The 24,169-nt window shown below is 38.4% G+C and overlaps 1 protein-coding gene across 1 annotated transcript in view; it reads right to left on the bottom strand.

The window, feature by feature from the left end:
* LOC121725497 overlaps nt 1-22,995 on the bottom strand; it is a 45,377-nt gene extending 22,382 nt beyond the window's left edge. Inside the window, exons 1-24 of the mRNA XM_042112499.1 lie at nt 22,816-22,995; nt 16,364-16,415; nt 14,933-15,043; nt 14,709-14,768; nt 14,204-14,320; nt 13,267-13,401; nt 12,700-12,880; nt 12,541-12,629; nt 12,254-12,465; nt 11,946-12,161; nt 10,578-10,739; nt 10,154-10,275; nt 9,785-9,961; nt 9,096-9,255; nt 8,633-8,822; nt 6,143-6,177; nt 5,897-5,948; nt 5,748-5,807; nt 3,755-3,871; nt 3,076-3,290; nt 2,610-2,825; nt 2,234-2,401; nt 967-1,088; nt 465-641 (exon numbers count right to left, since the gene is read on the bottom strand). Of these exons, the coding sequence (XP_041968433.1) occupies nt 465-641; nt 967-1,088; nt 2,234-2,401; nt 2,610-2,825; nt 3,076-3,290; nt 3,755-3,871; nt 5,748-5,807; nt 5,897-5,948; nt 6,143-6,177; nt 8,633-8,822; nt 9,096-9,255; nt 9,785-9,961; nt 10,154-10,275; nt 10,578-10,739; nt 11,946-12,161; nt 12,254-12,465; nt 12,541-12,629; nt 12,700-12,880; nt 13,267-13,401; nt 14,204-14,320; nt 14,709-14,768; nt 14,933-15,043; nt 16,364-16,415; nt 22,816-22,843 (3,174 nt within the window). The 5' untranslated portion in view covers nt 22,844-22,995. The remainder of the gene's footprint in view (nt 1-464; nt 642-966; nt 1,089-2,233; nt 2,402-2,609; nt 2,826-3,075; nt 3,291-3,754; nt 3,872-5,747; nt 5,808-5,896; nt 5,949-6,142; nt 6,178-8,632; nt 8,823-9,095; nt 9,256-9,784; nt 9,962-10,153; nt 10,276-10,577; nt 10,740-11,945; nt 12,162-12,253; nt 12,466-12,540; nt 12,630-12,699; nt 12,881-13,266; nt 13,402-14,203; nt 14,321-14,708; nt 14,769-14,932; nt 15,044-16,363; nt 16,416-22,815) is intronic.
* Nucleotides 22,996-24,169: the final 1,174 nt, after the last annotated feature.

Raw genomic sequence — 24,169 nt, 5'->3', positions numbered from 1 at the left:
ACTCTCTGCAGTGCGGCGCGTGCGTTGCGGACGACATTAGCTATGTCCACACTGTGCACTTTCATCTTCAATTTTCGTCATCAACTTTCATATTAGCGCATTCAATAATTGAATGCGTCAAGGAACGCAACGCCAATATTGTCATTTTTGAAGTTTTGGATACGGTCAGAGGGCATGCGTCGCGAGTATGCCTCACGTTCGCTGTTGACTGCGCTATAACGCATGCCCTCGACGAGCAGAAAAAGGCACAGTGTGGACAAAGCTTATGCGAGATTTCACATAATTTCATGCAACGAATTCTATAGTGCGGCGCGTTCGGCGCGTGCGTGCTGATAAAATATGTGCGATCACTTTTTTAACCGACTTCCAAAAAGGAGGAGGTTATATGTTCGGGTGTGGATATTTTTTATAGACATTAACAAAAGCGGAAAGAAATGAGTGCACAAATATAAATATAAATTTACTCTGCCAAATTTTCCCGCTTGCAACTGCCTGTTGTCGAACTGGTAGTCAAAGTTCAGGCACACGGGCCCGACGTTTGGCCTGTAGAGGATCGCCGTCTTCAAGGTCAGTACCGCGATGTCGTCCTGGTAGTTTGTCAGCGTTCCCAGGAATTTCGGCGGAATTCTTATTTCACTCACCTGTTAAACCATCACTTCATTACGCACACATATAATTATTACTTATTATGTACTAGTATCAGGAAAATCATCAGTTCTCCTTAATAATACCTAAGTACTAATGAGTTTCAGATTTTTTTTACAGTAGAAACAGAATACACTGGCTTTGAAACTGATAGTAACAGTACAAAAAACTAATAGGATTCATTTTAGACTGGCCATAGACAGATCGCAAGTTGCAGTCGGTACCGACTGCAGCTTGCGGTCTGTCTATGGCCAATGTTAATTAACGAAACTCGCACTAAAAGTCTTACATGCTTTACCTTCGAATGGTTATATATCTTACCTCGGATTTCTGGGCATTAAAATCTTCAGGATGATCCCAGGAACTATACAGCTTACCCACCGCCACGGCAAAATTAGACGCTGGAAGTATTTTGTCTATGTCTGACCAGAAGCAGTGAGCAGCTGTAAGAATCAAAGTATTCATTCAATCGGTCACACAATTGTCTACGTATCGCTGATTGGAAAAGACCTCAACTCTTGATTAAGTATAGCAAAATATTATGTTCAAATACTTTGTAATCGGTGTATGACTTCGATCCGATGCGCTTCGAGAATGAAATGAGTCTTAAGTGGCATTGAGAATTATTGAGATATGAATCTTAAACAACCTAAAACACGACGGGATATTCTATGGATCATTTAAAAATGTAATCGCCAGTTTCGATAGGAGATGCTTAAAAGCACTTTCTCGGCGCGAAAAAAAAGAAAGGTAACGAATTTAGAAGTTATAATATAAAACTAGCTATTTGACCGAGCTTTGCTCGGTATTCGATAAAACACGAATAAAATGACATTTTCTAAAAATGATTCCTAGCTAGATCGATTTATCGCCCCCGAAACCCCCTATATACTAAATTTCATGAAAATCGTTGGAGCCGATTCCGAGATTCCAATTAAGTATACAAGAATTGCTCGTTTAAAGATATAAGATGTGGATTTGACATAACGCATCCCGTTGTGCTTGCAAGTTGCAATGCGTTTAAATCTACAGACTCTACAGTACAATATATGTGCAGGCCACGTTGGCGATTATAAAATACCGAAACGATCAAATTCGAGCACAAGCGATGGTCATTTGAAAGGATCATTTGTAATTATTGTACTGTATGTTTTAAACAATTATATTCTTTGAGCGGAGTAGCGACTCTTCGAATACTGTGGTACAGTCAGTTAATCGCAGATCTTTTAGCTATCTAAAAATCTGTTTAAATCTTGAAAGAGTGCAAATTTGAACCTACAAGGATAATAATAATATATATTATTACTAACTGACCCAGCAAACAGTTTTGCCGTATAAATTATATTTTGTAGTTGCAATATGGCAACGTACATCGCTATCCCCAAGCTATCCCGTCGCACAAACAATCAAACAATCATGGTCGGCTCGAGTTGTAATAATTATACTATTATTTATTCAACAAAATGCACTTATCGATATAAAAAGTACCCAGTAGACGATTCTCAGACCTACTGAGTATGCATAATATAATGATTCTTCAACCTTTGGCCTGCCAAATCTTTAATATTCTGCAGTACCTACTACCTACCTGATATCACATGAGTGGTGCTGACGAGGGAGCCGCCGCAAAGCTGCTGGTACAAGTTCTGAGTTGTCATTCTCCGGTAAATAGGAGCGTGCCAAGGTATTTCACTTTCTCCGTCGCTAATCTCATCAGCTGTCAATTCTGTCGCTTTTGGTGTGATTCTACCACATTCTGTAATAAAATGGGAAATTAATTAAACTAAAATTTAAATACATAGTTTTGTGATTATTATTATGTGTGATGTGCGAAAACTGGTTAAATTATAATTTTTTACAGTGTGTATCCAAACAAAGTGATTAAGGATTTGTATGTGTCCCTTACATAGAATTCACAGTAAAAGTAACAGCGCTGAAAGGGTTAAATAATAATTTAGGCAAACCTGGAGTACATGTAGGGTAGGTGTCCCATGAACCTTCTATACACCTCATTAATGGGAGTGGTCGAGGAGAGTAATAGTTTGGTTTCTTGCATTTGACGCGCACCATCGTCCCGTCCGGCTCGTAGGGGTTGCAGTTCCTAGTTCCTTCCTCACCACGGAAGCCGCTGATGAGGCATCGGTGCTCCACGCTTTCGTGTCGGTTTAACCGGCAAGGTCCTAAATTAAATTATGTCGATAGAATATAGACATCAATTATGATAAATCTGATAAAGGAAAAAGTTCACATTAATATTTAGTGAATTTTAAGGTTTTAGTTTGTACTAAATCATAGTTATATATGGGAAACCTGTTATTGGCTTTATTGTTTGTTAAACGTTCTTTGCTATAAGTATGTAAGCTGTTGGTTTTCACAATAAATAAAATAAATAAATAATCTGTCTTTGTTAATGAAATATGATGAACTCACGGACGCATTTCGGGAACCCGCCATACCAGGTGCCCTCCTGGCAATAGCTCGTGCTGCTGTTGCTGTCCAAGTCGTAGCCTCGACGGCAAGTGAAGTTGAGCAGCACCGAGGGATAGGCGTCGCCGGGGGCCGCCCTGCGTCCGCCCTCGCCGCCCACAGTGTACGTGCCGTGCAAGGGATAGGGCGGCAGTACGCATTTGCTGACTTGAATTTGCCTGCAAGAAATATCTTCAGTAGTAATTTTCTAATTATCTTACAAGAAACATTATTATAATATATAGGTTGATGAGCATGTAAACGTCATTCCTGTCACCTACACGTGATCTCTCCAGGGCCGGATTTATATATTGTCTTTTTGTGAGTATAGGCCACTTTTATTTCACCGCCCCATGACGCTGTCGCTTTTCCTAGGACGCTGCCGCCCATAGGCTATGACTGCCTAATGCCTATACAAAAATCGAGAGCTGGATCTCTCCCCACATCCCAGGCGTATCGGTCATGGATGGGACTTATGAGTTACGACAAGGCTACGAAGATAAAGGAAGAGTAGTTTCTATGCGTACTTATACTATTACTAGATCACTATAAAAATAGCTCATGTGTAGACTGAATAGCTTTTGCAAAACCAGACTCCGTCACTGAAATCAGTGGTGTGTGGAAATCTTTTTTGATGTCTTACGTGTGGTTCCCGCACAGCGCGAAGGACTCGTCGCTGCCGTAGGGGCAGTCGGTGACGCCGTCGCACTTGCGTTCGATGCTGATGCAGGTGCCGCCGACGCACTTCCATTGTCCTGATCTGAAACCATCGTAGCAAATTCTTATATCATATCAGACATAATATTATAAGGGAACAGAAACGCATTGTTAGGGTGCTTTGCCTGTCACCCAGAACTGGTCCGCATTGCGTGCCTGCCAGGTATGAGATTGAGCTCAGGTAGACCTTCAGAACTAGATATAGTTGCTGGTCGTTCTTACCTATGAAAAGGTCACAAACAGGTCTGTCTATCTGTTACCTCTTCACGCTCAAACCGCTGAACCGATTTTGCTGAAATTTGGCATTAGCCTAGTAAACGAATGATTCTAGTTGGAAAAGTCGAAAGCAGAAATTATGACTACGGAACTTTATTTGGACTAGTTAGTAGATAAACATACTAAAGGACTTCTTCCCCCAGATAAGAAGGACCAATTTTTTGGTTTTTTGATTAATTTTCGAAAACGGTGGTTCGTACGAATCTGGAAAATGCGGAATGCGGAAGGTTGCTTTTTCATGAGTTTGGGAGATGGACCATGGTATTACTAAGAAATTGTCTCTGATGCTGGCGCTGATAAAAACACTGGTTTGAATTTCATCTGGATTTACTATAATCACGTGTTCGAATAATTCTGCGGTGTACTACTATCGTCAGCCGGGTCTGGAGAGCCATTATTCGCGTCATAAGGTGTTAGCAAGTCGATCTCCCAAACTCATGAAAAAGCAACCTTCCGCATTTTCCAGATCGGGATGCTGGAAAACAAAATATTTTGATATCATATGGACCATCTTAATGGGAACCCTTCGGCACGGTTTGGTCAGTTTCTAGAGACTGGTTGATCTCCCGGAGCCTTTTTACTGATCGCATCGGCTTAATTTTGGGTTGATTCGACTAGATTATTCTGGTTTTGGACTGGTCTACAGGCTGTTCTGACATATATTCGGTCTATTGTGACTAGAACAGACAATGATAAAATCATTTAAGAGATTTTTTAGTAACTTAGATAACAGGAAAAATGATTACTAACTTCACTAACGTCTAGAGAAATGTATCGGAAGCGTGTATTAGCACACAAAAAATTGCAAAAGTTATAAGCAAATTAGGTTGCAAAAAAAGGTATTATGTTTTTTGTTAATAAAAACTCCGAAACTATTAACATTTAAGAAATAAAATAAAACTAAGTATTAATTTTTTTTTGAAAAGGTGCAATAAAAAAATCGAAAAATTTTTTTTCTGCACTTTGTTGTACTTATATCGTTGTTTTTGTATTTTTTAGGAGTTTCAGAAAAAGAATATAAATAGTTCAGAATTTTTGTATAACAAATTTTTAAGTTAATAAACAATGAAATTGTTGATAAAAATTTTTTTGCTTTTGTAACCGTCTACCGTCTAATATTGAGGACGGTCAATCATGATTTTTAAGAGGAAAATTTTTTCTAAAGTAATAATTTAAAAAATAGAAATATTAAAAAAACGATTATAAACAAAACAGCCACAGCCGAACGTATAACCTCCTCGTCTTTGAAAGTCGAACTTTCCCATTATGATGGTCCATATGAAAAAAAAAATGCGATATGACTGTAGCACATATTATTAAGTCTACTCTGAGTTCTGACTGTAGTCAGGTAATAATATTAAATTATATTAAATTATATTGAATCGTAGTCATTTGTAAATATGTAGTACGTAGTCGTAGTATCTATTCAACTTTAAGTAGGTATGTCCTTTGGCTTGAGGAATTAAAAAGTTTGTTTGGCAAAACTTCCGTACGGTTGTCTACACTCTCCAAACCATAATATTATATCAACCCTTCTTATATTTTTAATATTAAGTAAGCATTATATAATTTATAAAATATTTAATGTAACCATGTATTTAAAGAATGTATTAAGTAAATAATTATAAACAATTATTACTTACCCGCAACTGGTAGTAGTTTCTCTCGTCAAACGAGATGGCTTGAGACCTAAGCTTCCATTTCTGAAACGGTATAACCAACATTCATCAAAAAGAGAATTAGTATGAATTAATTAACTTTTCCGAAATGCTCAAGAATACTTTCAACCGACCGGCTAAGTCCTGATGATTCTCTAACGGTGCTTCCACATGCTAATCCAGGAACTGAAAACAACAGTTTTTTGTAAATTAAGTTTGAAAAATATTCTTGAAGGAACAAAATATGATTCACGAGTTCATAAGATTTAAAACATTTTATCAATCTAACCTAACCTTTCTTAAAATGTTGAGGAAAATGATTATTTCCTACATCACCTAATATTGTATATAAGTAAGTACTTAATATAAACTCAACTTACCTAAGAACAAAAGAAATATACACGAAACCATTATACTATATTATAGTCCACACTCGATGCCATAATATTATTATTAATCACAAAATTATCACATTATTATTTAATAATATTTGTATTATGAACCAAATAAACAGTAGGTACCAATAACCTAACTGATATTTCTACAAAATGACAATCTACGTAGCGAGTGCTCTCCGCGGGAAACCCGTGATACTGACCGCCGACCGGTCTGCCCCCTGACCGACCGTCTTTTCCTCTTAATATCGTATCAATAACAACATAAATATAATTATTATTATTGTATCTATATATGTAACGTTGGTAAAAGTTATGTGTGTGGATCTAAACGTGGATAGACATCACAAATGTTAGAGTGCATCTAAAGGTGACGATAACAGCTGTATCAAGAATGATAATAATCGCGGATCACTTAAATATCTTGACCCGACATCAACTCGAAAACGGGTTGACCAGCTATTCGGCTAAATTACAAAATACATAAAACGTACCAGTTCAAGGAGTGTTAAAAAACTGTATACGGCGACAGAATGACGTGTTTCAGGACTCGGGACTAGGTAGAGCGCAACTCCTTTTATACGTAGGAGAGTCATGCTTCGGCACGAATGGGCCGGCTCGACCGGAGAAATACCACGTTCTCACAGAAAACCGGCGTGAAACAGCGCTTGCGCTGTGTTTCGCCGAGTGAGTGAGTTTACCGGAGGCCCAATCCCCTACCCTATTACCTTCCCTACCCTCCCCTATTCCCTTCCCTACCCTCCCCTATTCCCTTCCATATATACCCTCCCCTATTCCCTTCCCTTTCCTTCCTTACCCTCCCCTATTACCCTGTTCTCTCTTAAAAGGCCGGCAACGCACTTCTTCTGATGCTGCGAGTGTCCATGGGTGACGGAAGTTGCTTTCCATCAGGTGACCCGTTTGCTCGTTTGCCCCCTTTATTTCATTAGAAAAAAAAAACCGGTCGCCAGACAGAGAGAAATTCGGCTTCTTCAAAATTATCTTTACTCGCCCACGAAAATATTGCCAGTATGCTGTATGCTGACACGCATAACGTGTGTGAAAATCAAATATAATTAATATTTTCGTGTGTGAGTGCGCGACCGCTTGGGCTGACGACAGAAGCGAGAGCCCAAGCGGTCACCAAGCCCAAAACCTGAAGCTCTCTCTATTCGACCATCACTTTAATTAAAATAATAATCCGTTGTTCGGGCCGACCGCCGATACTCAGGTTATCTACCTGAGTATCGGCTCAAACAACGGAAACTTATCTCCAATTTCCACTTTTTGGCTGCATCAGGCTAGTAGTTACAACACTGACTAGGATATGCAACAGCAACTCAGGTTTACGACGGGTTGATTTACGGCCGTTCCCAATATTCAATCTATCTCTGGTTTGACATACAACCGATCGCAGCTAACATTGAATTGACATAAAATATATGGCTCTAATGTCTAATGTGAGCTATTCCTATCTCTAGTAGGGCAAAACCAGAGATAGATCAAATATTGGGAATGGCCGTTAGACCGCAACGCGACGCGTAGATGCATTTCTAAATTAGTATGGATTTGACAGATTCGCAAGACGTCTGACGCAATTGAAATCTGTCAAATCCATACAAATTTAGAAATGCATCTACGCGTCGCGTTGCGACTTGCGGTCTGAATTGACCCTTAATTCAATAGGATATTATTATTTATTATATTACTGCAATATTATGTTTACGCTTACGGCTTACCGCTTAAATGCAGCTTATGCCAAATAAGCAAAAAGTTTCTGTCAATATTCTGATGGGACGTATGATTCATGTCAGATTTTGGTAAGATTATACTTACCGTGTGTGCTAGTATAGCCCTCTGCTCCGAACTTTGCGCAGTGTCCTCTTGTCAAAAGCATCTAAAGAATTTAGAAGCTTTTTTCTTCGTTGTAGTTTTCAAATATAACCTTCATATTATATTAACTAGCTATTGCCCGCGGCTTCGCTCGCGTTAAGAAGTATTATTATTAATTAGGTATCTCAGCCCGATCGGTTTAAAATTGACAATGTTTCATACACATCCCCTATTTTATCACCTTGGGGGTAGACTTGATCAAAATCCTTTCTTAGCGGATGCCTACGTCATAAGACTCATAACATATACATGCAAGCCAAATTTTATCCCGATCCGTCCAGTGGTTTGGGCTGTGCGTTGATAGATCACTATGTCAGTCAGTCACTCAAGACTGACATAGTGATCTATTTAGAGATTCATTTAATAAAAACCCGGACAACGTTTAACACTGTTTTATTTAAAAAAAAATATAGGTATATTTTGTTCACTTTACATTTTGTTGTACAAAATTGCGCTATGTAAAATATCTTCGGTAAAAACCCTAATTCAGTCATGCTGATAAAATTAGGGGTTTTACCGTCAGGTTTGGCTTCTGGAGATCAGATCTAAACGACGTCCTCTAGCAATCCGACGTTGGAACTCTAGAGGGACTCCTTGATGAAGTACTCGTGCTTGAAGACGTGCGTGAAGCTGGTGAGGGTGTACTGCGTGCACTGGTCGTTGTTGCGCGGCGCCGTGGACACGATGCCGCGCAGGTAGTACCGTTCGATGCCCTTCTCCGTCTCGGGGAAGGCCAGCCCGCCGCCACTGTCGCCCTTGCACAGGGCGGTTCCTGCGGAAACGGTGCTGATAGAGATACAACGTATGGAAATAATTTTCATTCATAATAATTATCAAGCCGTAACATTTCCGCACTCTATCTCTCTCGAGTAAACACTGATTAATCTGGAGGGGGATTGCAATTGAACACTTTTGTTGCAAACGTGCAACAAAAGTGTTCAATTGCATCATCATCATCATGATCATGCTCACTCAAGACTACTGTAAATAAAAAACATCGTTTTTGAGTTTACAGTAGCCTTGTGTGACGTTGACGAGGTCTCACCGTTCAGGTAGCCGGCGCAGATCTTGTCGCTGGTGATGAACTCACGGAAGCCGCTCGGGGAATTCTCCAGGCATGTCTCGATGCTCACAAACGGTATTTGTGCCACTTGGAGCGCCATCGAGGGCTTCCCGTTGGCGCCAGTCAGCCCCCAACCGGCCACCTAGGAGTTTCAATCTGTTATTGTTACATTGAAATAAAATATACAAAAAAAAAATAAGAAACCTCTATAATACCTTGGTTATCTATACAGGGTGTAACAAAATAAGTGATAATACTTTAGGGTGTGTACGTGCTTCTTGTACAGAGTTCACCGTGAAAATAGCAGCGCTGAAAGACCAAAATTTTTTTTCACTTTTGTATGGGGAATCTCGTGACGCTCGGGCGCTTGCCCATACAAAAGTGAAAAAATTTTTTCGTCTTTCAGCGCTGCTACTTTCACAGTGAACTCTCTACAAGGAACACGTACACATCCTAAAGTATTATCACTTATTTTTGTTACATCCTGTATAAAGGTCGTCTGACAGAAACTGATCTTTGCATTAAGACCGCCTATTTGTATATCTATCTATCTATCTATCTATCTATCTATCTATCTATCTATCTATCTATCATACTTTTCCTATATTGTGTTTTTAAGTTTAAGATTAGTTTTAAGTGGTACAAATAAAGAATTTCCTCCTCTACTCTACCTTGCCCAATTTTCCTTCCTGCAGCTGCCTTTTGTCGAACTGGTACTCAAAGTCCAAGCACACAGGCCTGACGTACGTCTCGTACCGGATCGCCGTCTTCAGGATCAGTATTGCGATGTCGTCCTGAAAGTTTGTTGCTGACCCCAGGAATTTCGGTGGAATTCTTATTTCGCTCACCTGTCAAATTATCACTATACTTTAGAAGTTTTATTATGGTTGTTAAAATCTGATTGCATTATGTAACAATTAAACAAAACAATTTAATATGCTTGGGAGCACTCATCATCATCATCACCAACTAAGTAGTTTACTTGGTAACATGAGCTATGGAAAGTAACAAGATTTAAATGTAAGCCTGGGATTTACTACCTGGGATTTTTGGGCATCAGGATCACCAGGATAGTCCCAAGGACGATATAATTTCCCCACTGCCACAGCGAAGCGTGAGGCTGGAAGTTTTTTTTCCACGTCCTTCCAGAAGCAATGCGCAGCTGTAAAAGAAAGATTTGTGTAAAGAAAACACAATGTCTTAATAGATTTCTAGTTTCTAGGCAACTTTATAGATGTCACTTATTTTTATATCTATAGAACTTGAGTTTTTAAGTTAAGAATAACTTCATTATGAATAAAGAGTTTCAAACGACACCTCATTTAATTTGTCCAAATAGGATAAGTACTTTTAAAGTTACGAGGGAACATATGAGCATACAGGTTAAAATCATAACCCTCCTTGCTTCTCCGTAGTCGGGTAAAAACTAGTGAAAAGGAATAGTAGTGAACATGTTCCGAGTACCTGAGATGACAATGGTATTCGAGACGAGAGAGCCTCCGCAAATCTGTTCGTAGGAGGATTTTGTGGTGCGATATATCCCAACGTGCCAAGGTATCTCGCCTCTTTGCGCGTCAACCCCATCTATGATCAGCTCTGTGCCGTTGGGTGTTAGTCTACCACATTCTGGAAATTATAAAAGTCAAATTAAAAATAATGCTATAAAAACAAATTTTCCTGGAATAGCATTTTTCTTAGGCCTAATAAACATAAAAAAACATCAATAAATTATAGGCTAATAAAACAAAACTATACTAGCCAATAATAGATATTTCATAAGTTTTTGCTTAAAATGAAGAAATGATGAACCTGATGATAATCACAATGAAAACAATTGTTATGAGCTTACCAATAAACGATAAAATCTTACAGTTGAAAAGTTACTTGTGGGCTGCTAAGTATTGACCAAATTATAATATAAGACCAACAATCGGCAGTTATGTTGATTCTAAGTATACAGTTCTTGTTTTTACTTTTATTTTTGGCTAATTGCTACGATTTAAATCACGGCATAAGTCACAAAAGCTTCATAACACTTATAATATTATCATCATCATCATCATATCAGCCTATAGTCGTCCACTGCTGGACATAGGCCTCTCTCAATGAACGCCAACATAATATTATGCTTTGTATTAAATTTTGTAACTGGTCCCGGGGTTTGGAACATAATTATTATTATTTTGTTACGTTGAAAAGGTCACATCATTTCTAGTGACCTTTTCAATCCATCACCATCCCTTAACCTTATGTAGAAAATGTGTCAGAAATTGCAGAGAAGTCTTATATAAGCAACAAAAAAGCATTTTCTAACAAAGCATTATCCAAAACAATTATTATCAAATTATTTTCGATATTTGGTCAGGTTAAAATTATACTCATGCATAATTTAAAAGTATTTATTATATAATGATTGTTAGTGCAACGAAACAAGGCTTCATATATAACTATTTCAGTGTTCACTGACACTACCAATTCTCCAAAATTCTTCATCAATAGAATTAGTTATTTCGTTATTTGTAACACTTTCAGTACTTTGCTCTTCTGTGACATTAGTGGCAACTTTATTACTATTTGGTACAACTTGATTGTGAGAAATGTTAGTAAATGTTTCTTCTTTTACGTACCTATTATTATCAATATTAATTACGATTGGAATATAACTAGAACTCGAGCTTTGCGAAATGTTAACACTAATAGTGTTGGAAATGTTATCTGACGTAGCGTTAGCGTTAGGCTTGTTTGGATCTCCACCGAATGCAAACTTATTGACATAAATTTGAACCACATCCGAAACGATAATCGTTATATTAGCTCCTTCTCGTAACACACCTGGGGCACAGATAGGATACGTGTCGAATCCGCCTTCTAGACACCTCATTAACGTGAGTGACACAGGAGAGTAATAGTTTGGTTTCTTGCATTCCACGCGCACGACAGTCCCGACCGGCTCGTAGGGGTTGCAGTTCCTAGTTCCTTCCTCACCACGGGAGCCGCTGATGAGGCACCGGTACGTAACACTTTCGTGCTGATTCAATCGGCACAGATCTGAAAAAAAAAAATAAGTATATCAAAGAAATTTTGCCACGCCAGAAATATTACCATCTTGGAAGTTGGATTGTTATCATTAGTGCACTTACGGACGCATTTAGGAAAGTCGCCACCATACCAGGTTCCTTCTTGGCAATACATCTGACCGTTTTCGACGTCCAGCCCGTAGCCCGCGGAACAGGAGTAGTTCAGCAGCACCGAGCTGTACGCGTCGCCCGGTCGAGCCTTCGTGTTGCCTCCTACAGTGTACGTCCCGTGCAGAGGATACGGTGGTAGAATGCAATTGCCTTCTTGGATAGGTCTGTAAATATCACGTGGCAGTTGTAGGAACTTAAAAAAATTGGAAATAATGTAATGTAGCTCCTGAAATACTTACGCTTGTGTAGTAGTAGTCGTCGTGAGTGATACTTGACCCGGTCTGCAGAGGTCATCAGATTCATCGGATCCATCGGCGCAATCTTCTTTCTACATTTAAGAGAGCCATTAATAGTCGAACTAATTTTAATAAATAAACTAAATATTGTATAAAACTTACACCGTTGCAGTTGGCGTCCTGGTCGGCGCAGGCGCCGTACGCGCACTGGAACTGGTACCTGGGGCAGGTGTTGTCGGCGCAGGCGCGGAGGGTCTCGTCGGATCCGTCGCTGCAGGTCTTGACGCCGTCGCACGCGTCCGCGGTGGATATTATTTGACCGTTGTCACAGTTGAACACACCCCTGAAAATGTTTTGCTACATTACGGCAGTATTTTTCCGATCCACGAACAATTCACTCGAAGTAGTTACAATCAATGATTATATCGGTTATGGTATAGAGTACATAAATATATTAATTTAATAAACTTTAAAAATTTTCGTACTCAGTGGACTGGTGACGATGATCTATTAAAATCGCTAAGAACAGCATAGATCACGTAAATAAGGCTTTTAAATAAAAAAAACTACATCAAAATCAGTCCACCCATTTGCATGCTACGATGTCACGGACCGAGACGCACACAAGAGAGACAACTTTAACTTTTAACACCCCTCTTTTTTCTTTAGGGATTAAAGAAAAATGCAAGAATAAATGAATGTTAAGCTATTGGCTAGATAAGCACTTACAAGGCCCCATTGGTGCTGTTCCGGCACCTGGGCAGCAGCTCGTCGGAGTTGTCGGCGCACTCCTGCACGTCGTTGCACGGCGCCGTGCCGTCCACGCAAGCGCCGTACGCGCACCGGAACCAGTTGGCATGGCAACTGAAAATCCCAAGCAATACCTTCGTTAGGTGAACTGTTAAAAGTAATATGGGTGGTCAGGCTATGACGCTGCTTCTAATACTTCATGCTCAATCTTAGCAGCCCGAATAGATCTAAATGGAATAATACTTATTACTGCAATGTTCTTTTTTTTTAAATAAAAATAAGGGGGCAAACGAGCAAACGGGTCACCTGATGGAAAGCAACTTCCGTCGCCCATGGACACTCGCAGGATCAGAAGAGCTGCAGGTGCGTTGCCGGCCTTTTGAGAGGGAATATGGTAATAGGGGAGGGTAGGGAAGGGAAGGGAAGGGAATAGGGGAGGGTAGGGAAGGGAATAGGGTAGGGGATTGGGCCTCCGGTAAACTCACTCTTTTTCTGTGAGAACGTGGTATTTCTCCGGTCAAGCCAGCCCATTCGTGCCGAAGCATGGCTCTCCCACGTATAAAACGTTCACGCCAGGGGCAGCACCAGCAGAGACAGCAGGCATAGTTTAGTTCGACGTTTGACAACTTTTCAGTCAATATCCTGATGCGACTCGTGCAATTTTAGTCGAATTATTTACTGTAGGTATAGTAGCGCTCTGTGCTTCGATTTTTCCGACGATGACGTATGTTAACTCCGTTGCGCCAAAATTCGTGTATTACGCGGAAACCGTTCATTTTTTCGGGATAAAAAGTATCCTGTCCTTTCCCTGGACTCAAAGTATCTCCCTACCTAGCAAAATCGGTTCCGCGTTTTGAGCATGAAGAGGCAACAGACAGACAGATAGATGGACAGACATGGATGGATTGACACTCACGTGCTGTTCCTACACAGCGCGAAGGTCTCGTCGCTGCCGTCGGGGCAGTCGACGACGCCGTCGCACTTGCCATCGAAGCTGATGCACGTGCCACTGCGACACTCCCATTGTCCTTTTCTGAAAATAACGGCATAAAGTGGCTGCTGTGGCTCAGAATCCCTTTGTAAATTATTTGTTCTCTGATACAGAAGGATATTATTGAGTTAATTTTTATAAAAGCGACGTTCTATTTATTTCGACATTTTTAGAGCCCAGCAGGCCATTTAGCCGAAACAGGATCCATTTGATTAAATCAAATTGTTCGAATTATGATTGCACTTAAATTTCTTTAATATTTGACTTGTTTTGAGGAAAACATAAGCTTGTCTCGCAAATTCGCTAACGGGTTTAATTATTTCGAATCCCACTAAGCTTGTTTTGAAGGTGTCTTTGTCTGTTTTGGTGTCTTTTAAGCTCTCCATGATTGACTCTAGTAGCTTTGCTTGTAATAGTTATAAATCGATACCTGCATCTGCTGGATGTTTGTCTCTTCTCCCGACTTAGCGGTTGGACTAGGCTAGTATTTCTGTAAAGTTGAGAAGAACTTTGGTTATTGAAGAATTTTAGTATGTTGGACTTGCGTGAATGCAAATTTTACATTTTTTTTTTCAAAATTTTACATTAAAAAAATATCCACAGCCGAACATATAACCTCCTCGTTTTTTGGAAGTTGGTTACAAAAAAACTTACGTAATTCCTGAGCAGACGTCTTCATCAGAGCTGTCCGCGCAGTCAGGGACGCCGTTGCAGGTTAACCCAAACTTCACGCATTCGCCGTTAGAACACGTAAACTCATCTATTCTGAAAAAAAAAAACTTTTACGTAACTCAGTTCTACATCCTCTTAATTCGTTAAGAATTCAATCACGCTTAAAATAATATTGACCGCCATCAAACATGGTATGGAACACCTGCAATGACGGATTAAGACTACTTGATGCCCTAAGCAATCCATGCCTGTGGCGCGGGCGCCCCCTATCCGTATCTCCACTAGTATCGGTCTTTAAAGCTTTACTCTTCTGGTGCCCCCTTAGACGTGATGCCCTAGGCAATTGCTTAATTTGATTGTAGGCAATTGCTTAATTTGATTGAAGGCTAATTCGTCACTGAACACCTGAACAACAGATGGTGAGCTCTTTGCAAATGATTACCAAATATTTAATGATTGAAATATTAAAATGAGATCGTATTTGAATGTTTCGAGTAGCTGTTTACCGTCGTAGTAACAAATTAAGTATACCGAATCAGGGGAAACCCCAGATTTTTATAAAACTGAGCGGTGGTGAGTGTGACAACGACACAAACATAGAGTATTATATAGTATTATATAGTAGAGCTCGAGTACTGAATACCTAATGGGATCACAGTTCACACTATATTATGTTTAGAAATCCATACTAATAAGGGCGAAAGTGTGTCTGCCGGTCTGTGAACTCTTCACGCCCAAACCGGCCAAACCGCTAAACTGATTTTGCTGAAATTTGGTATGGAGATGCTTTGAGTCCCGAGAAAAGACATAGTATACATTTTATTCCCAAGAAATGTACGGTTCCCGTGCAATATTCGAATTTTGGCGCAAAGGAGTTGCGTGTATTGGAATCGTGTAGCTAGACAATACATAAAAATTAATAATATTATTATTATGCTTACCAGCCTTATCTAGTATACGATTCACTATACTTGAATCTCGTTTATTGAATCTAAATTTATTTGTACTATACTAAAAATTGTTTCACGACCCACGGCGTTTGCTTTTCAACTGTTCAGGAAATGTTTGACTGATTATATTTTTATGATATTGTATAGCGTGAATCTGAGAAGTAGATTAGTCTTTATATTAAATTCCTCACGATTCTACCTAAGAAATAGTTTTTTTTTAACATAAAAAATATTTTCAATCTAGCAAAATAATTATGGACATAGGCCTCTCTCAATGAACGCGAAGATGACCGGTCTCCTGCTACTCGCATCCAACATGGGCCTGCAACTAAACGTTCGTCAACGGCGTTCATTGAGAGAGGCCCATGTCCAGCAGTGGACGACTATAGGCTGATATGAATGAATGAATGAAAAATAATTATGATGAGTCGTCCACAGGTCAAGTACAGAAAGATCTACAAACCGGCAGAGTCCTGATGTTTCTCTCCATATGCTTCCGTATGTGAGGCCGGGAACTGGAACATAAAACCACGTTCAGATTATTTGAAATTTTAGCTCGTAACATTATATCGTTTATTGACCGATCTATGAATTCTCTACCATACTAACTTCATCAGGATGAAATTCAGAAATCATTAATAATATTTAGTAACTAGCTGTTGCCCGCGACTTCGTCCGCGTCAAGAAAAATCGGGCTATATCTCATACAACAACAAAATAATTTTGAAAATCGGTCCAGAAATGGCATAGTTGTCCGAGAAAAAATAAAAAAAAAACTTAAATATACCCTCCTCCTTTTTGGGAGTCGGTTAAAAAGTAGCCTAAGTTATTCCTTACTACGTCAGCTATCTGCCAAAAAAAGTCCCGTCAAAATCGCTCCAGCCGTTTCAGAGATTAGCCGGAACAAACAGACAGACAGACATACAGACAAAAATTGTAAAAAATGTTGTTTTGGTGTATGTAGCGTATATACATTCGTATGCATGTAGTACTCGTAAAAAACGGTTCTTTCAATATTACAAACAGACACTCCAATTTTATTTATATGTATAGATGTATAGATTAGTTAATTACTCTGTAATTGATTGGAGATTTTGACATAATACATTACATTATACATTATCTGTCAAACTATACATTAAAGTTTAATCATCATTAAATGTGCGGCAGTTCGTGTTTCCAAGCAACAGGTCAAAATTTAATTCTAAACTTAGTTTAGTATGACATACACTTTGCTCCATTCTATTACCATCTGTGTCACTTCGACCAGTTTAATCCTTTCAAACATCTCCGTGAACCGGCTGCGCTCTTACGGTATACCTGTACCGGTCTGATCGAGTCAATATACCTACTTCCATACTGATATTATATATTATTACCAATTCTAAAGAGTGTCTGTCTGTCTGTTACCTCTTCATGCTCAAAGGAATTTGGTATGGAGATATTTTGAGTATCGGAAAAAGATATAGGATACTTTTTATCCCGGAAAATTTTACGGTTCCCGCGCGATTAACAATTTTGGCCCAAAAAATCGTCATCTTATAGTATTTGCTAAAAGTAGGCCAGAAATCAAATGCCAGAAAAAAGCAACCTCTGTCCGTTGTTTGGAAATACCAGTTTGCAGAGCGTTTGATAATGGGGCCGGGGATGTCCCAGAGCTTTATTACTTATCAATAATATATCCAAGATCTAATTTTAGTTACAGATGTAAACTTTATTGAAATTAGACTTTCTACCTATACCTACCTAGACCTTCTTGAATTATTAGCAGGGCTTATCGAATACCCGAAAAAATATCGTTACGTACCGGTATTTTCATAATGGTAGCCAGATAACGGTATTTTTTTATCGATATCTAGTAACATAACCAAAAAATATCGTTACTTATAAAAATTACGGTAAATATAATGATATTTTCTGGTATCAGGTATGCGGTATGCGTTGTGCACCAAATCTCACTTGCAGCCCAACTTCCGACTTCCGAGCACCAGTTTTTTTTTTGTGAGATTTGTGCTTACCTACTTTTAGGAGTTGCATAGAGAAATAATAAAAATAATAGTTATTGTTTTGGAGTAAAAATGGGCCGAAAAAAGCAAAACACTGTATATAGATACTTTGACTTAACAAGTCAAGATGGTGCTGCAATTTGTTTAGTCAATGAATTTAAAAAAGACGACGGGGCGGGGCAGACCGGTCCATTTCGCCGCGAACGATAGCACAAAGGTAATCCTACAATATGTATTACCAACGCACGCCAAGGGCAAAAAGACCGCGCCGCAGGTCCCCGGCGGGCTCTGGCGGCGCGACATGTCCGCGGCTGCCCGCCGTGGATCACACACACCAGTTTACATGCAGTAACGCAGATGGCGCGGCGGCGCGAGGCGGCAGCTAGCTCTATTCTCTCTATCTCCACTAGAACGAACGTCCGTCATTGACTGCCTTCACCCGTCGTGTGCTTTGTGTACCTACGCGGCGAGGGCAGCTGCAGACATCGACGAGCAGACGCGGTCTTTATTCCTTCGTGGACAAAAAGCCCGCCCCGCGCCCCCGCCCCGTCGTCTGCAAAACAACAGAGTCCGCCCGGCAGCCAGCGCACGGCGCACGTGCTGGCAATACAATAATTTACTAAACAAACCATAAAAAAAAGAAATAATTAATAAGCTAAGTTCTGATCACTGTGGACAAATAGCTTCTTTTAATATGAAATGTGACAGTGACGCGAAGAAAAATCTTGTGTTTATTCCTGTGACCACAAAACGTATTGAGCAATTTAGAAGTAAATTAAATTCAAATATCCATTTATTGGATAGGTCACATAGCTCTGATGAAGCTTTTAATAAATTATTTAAGGTGATAAGAACTCAATTTAATTCAATATTTACTTCTAAAACAGTTAGAAACAGTAATAAAAAAACTAAATTTATTGAATGGGCAACAAAGGGGATTAAAATTAGTAGAAAAAGATTATATGAACTATATGATGAAAGGTGTATTAACAATAGTGAAGTATTTAAAGCATATGTTAAAAACTACTCAAAAACCTTTAGAAAAGTTTGCAAAGCTGCTAAAGCCCTGTTCATAAAAAACAAAATTAAACACTCTCAAAATAAAATAAAAACAACATGGCAGGTTATAGCTGGTGAGACTGGAAATGTATCCTGTCGCAGCTCTGATTTTGAACTATACTTTGAAAATAAAAAGATTACTAATGATCAAGAAGTTGCGACGGTCTTTGAAAAGTTTTTTGCTGACATTCCGGTCTCAACGACTAAAAATTTAAATTCTTCACCTGAAGCTGCCGAAAAGCTACTCAGAGACAATGTAAAGGAGTGTGATGTCAATTTTAAGTTTAGAGAAATTAACCCCAGAGATATTATTGATACCTTTAAATTGTTGAATATTAAAAATACTGCAGATCTCTGGGGCATGTCTACAAAAATTATTAAATCAATAATTGATATCGTAGCTCCTCATCTAGCAATGATTTTTAATAACTGCATAAAAAATGGTGTTTTTCCTGACTTGATGAAGCATAGCAAGATTGTTCCTTTATTTAAAGCCGGGACTAAATCGGATCCCACTAATTTCAGGCCTATATCGATTCTACCGACCTTTAGTAAAATATTTGAAAAAATTATTTTAAAACAATTACTAGTGCATTTTAATTCAAATAATTTGCTGCACGATAACCAATACGGATTTACTAAGGGTCGATCCACAACGGATGCTGGTATAGGACTTCTTTGTAGTATTTTTGAAGCTTGGGAGGAGTCGCAGGATGCCTTAGGTGTGTTTTGCGATCTCTCCAAAGCCTTCGATTGTGTTGAGCATGCTACATTGATCAGGAAACTGCGCCACTACGGCATAAAGGACTCTGCTCTCAGCCTTTTGACTTCTTACCTTAAAAATAGGACTCAAAGGGTTGAGGTAAATAGTAAAAGGTCCAATGGAACCAAAATAGAATTAGGTGTCCCACAGGGATCTATCTTAGGCCCATTTCTTTTTCTCATCTATATAAATGACTTACCTTATCTAGTAAAGGATAATAATAATGAGATATTGCTTTTTGCTGATGACACTTCACTTATTTTTAAAGTGAAGTGACAACAGTCGAACTACGACGAGGTAAACAGTGCTCTCTCAAAAATAGTACATTGGTTTAATGTTAATAACTTACTTTTAAATTCTAGTAAAACTAAATGTATAAAGTTTACTTTGCCCAATGTTAGGCAAGTCCAAACCAATGTGCTATTAAATGATGAGAAGATGAATTTGGTAGATAACACTGTATTCCTAGGTATTACACTTGATAGTAAATTACAGTGGGGTCCTCACATTGCTAATCTAGCAGGTAGGCTCAGTTCTGCAGCATATGCAGTCAGAAAAATTAGAGAAATTTCTGACGAAGACACGGCACGATTAGTATATTTTAGTTATTTTCATAGTAGGATGTCATATGGAATCCTTTTATGGGGAAACGCTGCCGACATTAATACAATATTTGTGCTGCAGAAGCGAGCCATACGTTCTATTTATAAAATGTCTGCTTTAGAATCTCTGAGAGATAAATTTAAAGAAATTGGTATTCTAACTGTTGCTTCTCAATACATTTTGGATAATGTAATATATGTTAGAAAAAATATAAATAAATTTAAAGTTAAAAGTGACATTCACTGTAGAAATACTAGAAATAAGCACAAACTGGACATGCCAGTGATCAGACTTAGTAAAGTCAGTAAATCTTTTAAAGGTCAATGTATACGCCTTTACAATAAAATCCCAGAAAACGTTCAAAATCTTTCCATTAATAAATTTAAAAAAGTAGTCAAAGAGCGTTTGTGTGCCAAAGCTTATTATAAGGTCAATGATTTCATAGAAGATGGCACATCTTGGGAGTAGGATGGCTTCTTGCAAGGCTACTTCTACATTATTATATTATGACTTACAATTATGTATGTTGACATTGTATATAATATTAAGTTACAAAATTGTAAACTTTATTTAAAAAAAAAAAAATTTCTCTCACTTTTTTGGTAAAAAGTGGAACCCGTGCGAGTTTCTTACGCCGGTTCTTCTCGCCGGGGTAGTTCCCGAACCGGTGGTAGGCATCAGGTAGACATTCTGAAAAAATTTGATTCAAATTTACTCAGAAATAAAACATTTTTTATTTTTATTTTTTTATAAATTAGTAATATTTGAACAAAGATACTGAGCACTGAATTACTGACCATGTCATTCTCATTAGACGTCATTTTTCCTATAATATATACCTACTGGTCACCAGACACGTCTAGTTTAATTTTGTGCATACTGCATACTGAACTGACTGATTAAATTAAGAGCTTATTTTAAAAAAGGTAACGTTATCAAAGAACATATATTTACCGTTATAAATCCTATTTACCGTTATAACATTTACCGGTATTAATTCCAATTTTTACCGTTATTTCTAGTATCGGGTAAATTTTCATACCGTTATCTATGCCCTTGAAGCAGTAACGTTATGAAAAATACCGGTATTTGAAGCCTTGATTAATAGTCTACAATCTAGATTACTGATCTATTGATGTCAAAGTGGTGGATCTGGTGGTCTACCGGAGACTCGGCAGGGGTCTGCATAGTGCGTAACAAAACTGGAGGTCCACAATCGGAAGCTGGGGGTGCATGAAAATGTAATTTTATTTCTATATTGAAGAACTAAACTGTTGATAAGCTAATTAGTATTATATGTATCTAAGCTAAGCTACTAAAAATAGTGTGCTTAGTACTTACGGTAAATGAAATTCAATAATTCTCTACATACGTAAGCATACCGACTCCGAATAAGCGCCTTATCTTTGTCCTATTTTGTTTCAATTTTCATCGTTTTTACTCTTATTACAGAGACAATTGACGTAAATTCTGTGATATTTTTAAATAAAACAACTTTAAATCAAGTTTAACTCTAATTTCTCTTTAGATATAAATCGTAGTTTGGGATGTTTTTGATAATAGTTAAATTTTGACATCAGCTCCACACATTGTTATCTATGACACTCATATAAATCATCATTTAATCATAGCTAAGTAATAATCCATACTAATATTATAAACGCGGAAGTGTATCTGTCTGTCTGTCTGTTACCTCTTCACACCCAAACCGCTGAACCGATTTTGCTGAAATTTGGTATGTAGATACTTTGAGTCCCGGGAAAAGACATAGGATACTTTTTATTCAGGAAAAATGTACGGTTCCCGCGCGATAAACTAATTTTGGCGCAACGGAGTTGCGACCGTCATAGTACCATCGCGGCACCGCACCGGAAGGACCCGAGCAGCTGTTGCGGCGTGAGACTCCCGCGACGCCGCTGTACGTGTCCAGGCTGCACTGGTCCACGACGGTCGAGCAGGTCGTGGACTACATCAGAAGCAAGACCCACTTCGTCTTGAGGGTCGAGCGCTTGGAGTCCCGCCACAAAGTGAATTTTAGCTCCTTTGTGGTGAGAGTCCCGACGCACCATCTACCGACCTTCGAGAAGGAGGAGTTCTGGCCGATTGGAGTCGTCTACAGGAGGTTCCGAGAACGACTTCCGAACACGTCGCGCCCCACGTCGCAGACAACACGTGTTTAGTGTTTTAGTGTTAGTATTAGTTTTTAGTATAATTGTATGTATGTTAGTCTATAAGGTATTTATAATATGGGCCAAGATGTCTGAATTAAATAAATAAATTAAAAAAAATAGTACTAATTAATATTTGTCTCTGACTTCTGAGTGCAGCAATGAAACTGAGGAAATCGACAATTAAATTGGTAACATTGATTAACATTACACCAATAATAACAATTAAATCGAAAAGATAACATACATCGATGTTTCTCAGTAAACATCATAAGGAAAACATTTAATTTCTCATTAGACACACATAAAAACTTACCTATTAACAACACAAATAACGAAACCATTGTGGGATCACAAAATGTTCACTTTTTATTTGTTCACAGACATCATTAACCAAACTAAGACTAGATATTAATGTTGTGTAGATCTAAATTGTTATTTACAGTGTGATTACATCTACGTACGTACTCCGCGGGAAACCCGTGCTACTGACCGGTCTGCCAGCGTCAGTCAATATTTTCCTCTTAAACTTGAACGACCAATAATATCAACCTGTAACATAATTATCATTTTTTACATTTACCGCTTTAACTACAACTTCAAGAAGTTTATTGTTATCAATACAACAGCTATTCTGCTTATCTATGAAAATTAAAAGTCCACCTGTATTTAATTTACTTCCCTTCTTTATGTTTAAGAATATTATTTATTTTAATTAAGTAACTAATTTTAAGAATTGGGTAATCTACAATCATGCTGCCACTGTACCTTTTGATTATTATTAGGTTCTACGCTATACCTACTTATAGAAGGTACAGGCAACTCTATTCCTATGGAAAGGTCCAAAAAGAATTCAGTGGCATTTGATAGTTTTTAACCGACTTTCAAAAAGGAGGAGGTTATATGTTCGGCTGTGTTTTTTTTTTTAGTTCTACGTTGTAAATTACATTATTGACAATCCAGTGATCCATTGCATTCCAACATCCAGTGCCCGTTTGACGTTAGCAATCCTGCAGCGCTGGATTGATGGGTTGGAATAATGTAAGCCCGCTATAAAGTACGTGAGTTTTCCCACGGAATGTGGCAAGTTTTTCCGCTGGCAACTCAATGAAAATGACCGCCAAACAGGTTATCAGGAGGTTATTATATTACAAGAGTACGTGTGACGCGGCCACGCTGATGATTCTTAAATCATAGAGCAAGCGCTGGCTAGAATTGAGTTTGCAAAATATGAGGACCGCAATCTGGGAATGGGGTTGAACTTAAAAAGCATTGATGATTTTGAATATTGCCAATATTTGTAAAAAAATGAGCAATATGTTGAAAGTATGAAAGTGATGATTCAGAATCATAATCTGCATGGTTTTCTGACTTCAAAGCCATTCACGGAATGCGATCGTCACATTTTGCATACTTGACTCTACCCTGCGCCCGCTCTATCACCACAATATGAGCTGCCTAAATTTGCCTAATCTTTGTAAAGTGCATTAGGTGAATAAATTATTATTAAATTAATTGATTGAATTTTTGACATTAATGGATCATTAGTTTGTGACGTCGAGACAAAAATATCAGCTGGTCTAGCCATAGGTAGCTCATATTGTGGTGATAGAGCGGGCGTACTTTAAATATTCTCATAAATTCATTAAATTTTAAATAATATTCTCATA

The sequence above is a fragment of the Aricia agestis genome, chromosome 3 (genome assembly GCF_905147365.1).
Source record: "Aricia agestis chromosome 3, ilAriAges1.1, whole genome shotgun sequence".
Lineage (NCBI taxonomy): Eukaryota > Metazoa > Arthropoda > Insecta > Lepidoptera > Lycaenidae > Aricia > Aricia agestis.
This window is presented reverse-complemented; position numbering and strand designations above follow the sequence as displayed.